Genomic DNA, 5,664 nt, shown 5'->3' with positions numbered 1-5,664 from the left:
TGCTTCATCATTATCATCATCATCATCATCAACGGCTGAATAATATGAACCACTATAAGTTGATGAACTTGACGATATAATCGATGTGGAAAATTAATGAAGGACTAGTTTTTTTTTTCGAAAGAGGGAGGGACTAACTTTCTACTTATAATAATAAAACAGAATGGAAAACGTGTATATATATATATATATATATATAGGCAAGATCCGGTGAGTTTGACACTTTTCGTGAGTTTCCCCCGCATATATAAGCAAATGAGTTGATAAAACCCAATTATCAAAATTTGAGCCGTCATAATCTTCCCAGCTCTTTCTCTCTCCTTCTTCCCCTTTCTCTCTCTACTGATCAAATACTCGGTTTCATCTCAAAACCACGCGAAATTTTTTCATCAGTTCTTTAAATTTTGATCAACAAATTTGATCAACAAATTCATCAGTTCTACAAAATTTGATCAACAATTCATTCATTATTTTGATTTTTTCAATTAAAACTATCAATTTGTTCATCAATTTTTCGAAATTTGATCAACAATTCTCCGAAAACCCTAATTCTTCAAATTCGACTGAAGGTATTGATATTTCTTCCGATTTCTGATTTAATAATCGAATAACTTCAGTAATTGAATCAAATAACAAATTCTGACTTGATTTACGTGTTTTTTCCATAAATTTCAGCTTCAACGATGCTGAATTCAGACGATCAAACGCTTACTCTGCTTGATAATATTGCTGATAATCAAACAACGATGAATTCAGGTGTAAATTTGTGACATAATGCTGATATAATAACTGTTGTTATTAGGTTGATAAGTTTTTTGTAAAAATTACTGATTGCATGAAGATTGTTTTCATATTGTTACTCATTTTGTCATTATAATAACAATAACAACTACATAATATAACAGTAATTGCATGTAGGTTTTCATTCATGATATCATTCAATATCTAGTATTTGAATAACTGGATTACAATAATACAATAACTGCCTTACAGTATGAAAATAGCTTTGATATTACATTAAAATAATTGTGTGTGCATTGTGGTGGACTAGGCTAACAATTTCACTAAAACCCTCCCCTCTCTGATAGAATAATTGTATTTGTATAATACAATAACTGCATTATAACGTTAAAATAAGCTGCATGCAGTAGATTTTTTTTTCATGATAAATACTATTTTATAGGATCTGACAAAAAAATCCTTACAATAACTACTCTTTAATAATGAAATAACTTTAATACTACATTAAAATAACTGTGTGTGCGTTGTGGTGGACTAGGCTACCAATTCCACTAAAACCCTCCCCTCTCTGATAGAATAATTGCATTTGTATAATACAATAACTGCATTATAACGTTAAAATAATTGTTGTAGCAGATATTGTTTTTTTCATAATAAATACTAGTTTATAGGATCTGACAAAAAAATCCTTACAATAACTACTCTTTAATAATGAAATAACTTTAATACTACATTAAAATAACTGTGTGCGCATTGTGGTGGACTAGGCTACCAATTTCACTAAAACCCTCCCCTCTCTGATAGAATAATTGCATTTGTATAATACAATAACTGCATTATAACATTAAAATAACTGCTGTAGCAGAGATTGTTTCTTTCATAATAAATACTAGTTTATAGGATCTGACAAAAAAATCCTTACAATAACTACTCTATAATAATGAAATAACTTTAATACTACATTAAAATAACTGTGTGTGTATTGTGGTGGACTAGGCTACCAATTTCACTAAAACACTCCCCTCTCTGATAGAATAATTGCATTTGTATAATACAATAACTGCATAATAACGTTAAAAAAACTGCTGCTGCAGAGGTTGTATTGTTTTGTTTTGTATAAAATCTAAGATATTGAAATTAATAATACCATAACAGTTCTCCTGTTTTAATGTTTCCAGGCATTGAAATTAATACTACCAATGCAACAACTTTTTCTACACCTCACTTTGTTGCGTCGAAACAGGGAGAAAATACTATCCATAATCTGGGATTGAGATATACTCCAGGTGGCAGTGAGGAGTGGAATAGGATGGTAGAAAATGGTTTCAAACCTGCTCTGGGGTTAATGTTTGTAAAGCTGGAGGAGGCAATAGAGTTTTACAATTTATATGATGTGGCTTGTGGTTTCATACCAAGAAAGTACACACAAACAAGATTCTGTGATGGTTTGATAGACAAAAAATCAATGGTCTGCAACAGACATGGATTCAAAGAGGATCGCAAAAAACTCAAACCTGTTGTTGAATTTGAAAACATAGAAGAGAAAAAGAAGAGGAAAAGGTCTGGAGAGCCAAAGAAAACAAAAATAACAAGATTTGGTTGCAAGGCAAAAATACGGTTTTGTGCTGTATTCAATGACCTTAAGGAGCTAATAGGGTATGCTATTGATACGTTTTATGAAGGTCATAATCACAGACTCTGCTCACTCAAAGAACGGGAATTCCATAAAAACGTAAGGAACACTTAACCTTTACATGAAGTAGACAATTGTTAACAATTGTAAACTCAACATCGGGGCTACCAAGACTTTTAGAATTCTGGCAGAACAATCAAATGGGTATGCAAACATTGGTGCATCTTTCACAGAATTCAAGAACTTCAAAAGAAATATTAAATGTTATATAGGTGAGAAGGATGCTGACATGATTCTCGATTATTTAAAGGCACTTTCTGAATCACAAGATGGCTTTTACTATGCTTACCAAGTTTATGAGGATAATTGTTTGGCTAAAATCTTTTGGGCAGATGCACAAGCAAGAATGAATTATTCCTTGTTTGGGGACACCATCACCTTTGATCCTACTTACGGTACTAACAAGTACCACATGGCCTTCACCCCATTCACTGGTGTTGACAACCACAAAAATCAGTGACTTTTTCCGCACTTGTCGATCATGAGAACGATGGGTCATTCATTTGGGTGTTTAAGAAGTTCCTTTATTGTATGGACAACAAGGAACCTCAGTGCATTCTTACTGATCAAGATCCGGCAATTAAACTTGGGGTGCGTTCTGTATTCAAGCAAGAAAGAAATCGTTACTGCATGTGGCATATAATGAAAAAACTTACCGATAAAGTTGAGTCACAAATTTATAAGGAGACTGACTTTGTTGAGCGGATATGCGGAGTTGTTTGGGATACTGACTTGGAACCCATTGAGTTTGAAGAAAAATGGACTCAATTGATTAAAGACTTTGAGTTGAATGATAATACTTGGTTGACATAGATGTATGGCAAAAGGCACAAATGGATACCTGCTTACTTTAGGGATTTGCCTTTAGGCTGCCATTTGAAGACTACACAAAGATCAGAGAGTCAAAACAGTTATTTCAAAAGATTTGATAGCATAGATGGCACACTTGTAGAATTTTGGTTGTGTTTTCATAGTGCAATGGAACAACAACGCTATAATCATAGATTTCTTGATGCTGCAAGTGACAGCACATTGCCACAGGTTTCTTCTAAGACTATGATTGAAAAACATGCCTCTAAAATCTACACACATACTGTTTTCTAGGAGTTCCAAGAGCAAGTGCAAATGGCTCCTTGTTCGTGTGCCGTTAGGGGGTTTTCTGAGCAAGGAAACATGCACATTATAAATGTTGAAGATGCCTACAGGAAGCATAGAATATTCCAGGTTATTCAATTTTATAAACATAATTGTCTTTTTACTTTAACATACAATAACTGTGATAAAAGAATACAATAACCGTGTTTTACCATCAAAAAAATCATGTGAAAACTATACAATAATCACAATTATGCTTTAAAATAATTGATGTTGAGTTTATTTGCAATTGTTCTGATTTTTTTCCCATAAATATATTAATTTGATAATGCTTTACAGTAATTGATAATGCTTTACACTTGCCAATTTGTTACAATAATCAAGGATATGCTTTAAAATAATTTGGGAAGAGCTTTACAATAATCAGATACATCAGAGCTTTAAAATAATCAGAGGTTTGCTTTACAATAATTGGGCAAACGCTTTACAATAATCAGCTACATGAAAAGCTTTAAAATAATTGCATTTGATCATTTAAATAACTTAATAATCATGTGAAAACTACTTTGTAACATTATATTAAACATAAAAAAACTGAAGGACTTCTACCTTGGTGTTAATTGCTAGTCTGCATAAAATAATTCATGTTGAACTATATAATAACTATGTTTGCCTTTTAAAATAACTACACAGAATGCAGTTGCTCACAATAATGAATCAAAGGAAACAACATGTACGTGCAAGATGTTTGAGAGGAAAGGAATCCTTTGTAAACACATTATATGGATTATATCGGGAAAAGGACTGCAAAGCATACCGGAGCAAAGACATCGAAACTAGATGGACGAAGAAATCATATAGAAAGCCTTTGTATGGACTGGATGGAAAGTTATTGCAAGACTACGATCCCACTGATTTGAGAAAGTTGGAATTATCAAGGGTATGGTCAGAGTTTTATGCAACAATAAGTGTTCTTAACTCGATGCCTGAAAATCAAATCAAGGAGCTAAGTTTGATGCTTTTACAATTACGAGAGAAAATAAATCCAACCAAAGAGAGCTTGACAAAGGATCAAGAACTGGAAATGCTCTTAGGTTGTTCAGCAAAATCAAATATTACTGTTCTTCCACCAAAGATTGCAAAAAACAAAGGAAGCGGCATGAGAATGAAATCAAACAAGGATAAGGCAATTGAGAAGGCGAGCAAACCGAAGAGGCTATGTAATAACTGTAAACAAATGGGACACCATGACAAGCGAAACTGTCTAAATCCGTTTGCTGAGCATGCTTTGGAGGAAGAAGATGAAGAGGAAAATGAAATGGAGGATGAAGATGAAGAAGAAGAATGAAAAATGCATTACGCTTTAAAATAATCCAGATTCCGTTTTAAAATAATCCATATTATCCTTTACAATAACCGCAAGATTGCAAAATAATTGTGTTAGACTTTTTTACAAATAATCAGGGGTATACTTTACAATAAGTGTGTTAGACTTTTACAATAATCAAAGTTATGCTTTACATTAATTGATGTTGAATTTTTTTGCAATTGTTCTGATTTTGTTCATTTAATAATACCTTGCGCTATTACAATAATCATGTGAAAACTATAGCATAATCACAATTATGCTTTACAATAATTGATGTTGAGTTTATTTGAAATTGTTCTGATTTTTTTCCATAAATATATTAATTTGATAATGCTTTACAGTAATTGATAATGCTTTACACTTGCCAATTTGTTAAAATAATCAAGGATATGCTTTAAAATAATTTGGGAAGAGCTTTACAATAATCAGATACATGAGAGCTTTAAAATAACCAGAGGTATGCTTTACAATAATTGGGCAAAGGCTTTACAATAATCAGCTACATGAAAGCTTTAAAATAATTGCATTTGATCATTTGAATAACTGAATAATCATGTGAAAACTATACAATAATTACAATTATGCTTTATAATAATTGATGCTGAGTTTATTTGCAATCGTTCTGATTTTTTTCCATAAAAATATTAATTTGATAATGCTTTACTGTAATTGATAATGCTTTGCACTTGCCAATTTGTTACAATAATCAAAGATATGCTTTAAAATAATTGGGGAGGAGCTTTACAATAATCAGATACATGAGAGC

At 31.9% G+C, this 5,664-nt stretch overlaps 1 protein-coding gene across 1 annotated transcript; it reads left to right on the top strand.

Annotated features, from left to right (window-relative positions):
* The first annotated feature begins 3,247 nt into the window (after positions 1-3,247).
* LOC141632367 (protein FAR-RED IMPAIRED RESPONSE 1-like) lies at positions 3,248-4,369 on the top strand. The gene is made up of 3 exons (XM_074444919.1): positions 3,248-3,475; positions 3,539-3,658; positions 4,223-4,369. Exons 1-3 carry the CDS (start codon positions 3,248-3,250, stop codon positions 4,367-4,369), a joined length of 495 nt encoding a protein of 164 aa, XP_074301020.1.
* The last annotated feature ends 1,295 nt before the right edge of the window (positions 4,370-5,664 follow it).

Source organism: Silene latifolia, chromosome Y (genome assembly GCF_048544455.1).
Source record: "Silene latifolia isolate original U9 population chromosome Y, ASM4854445v1, whole genome shotgun sequence".
NCBI lineage: Eukaryota > Viridiplantae > Streptophyta > Magnoliopsida > Caryophyllales > Caryophyllaceae > Silene > Silene latifolia.
Note: the sequence above shows the minus strand (reverse complement) of the source record. Positions and strands in the feature narration are given on the sequence as shown.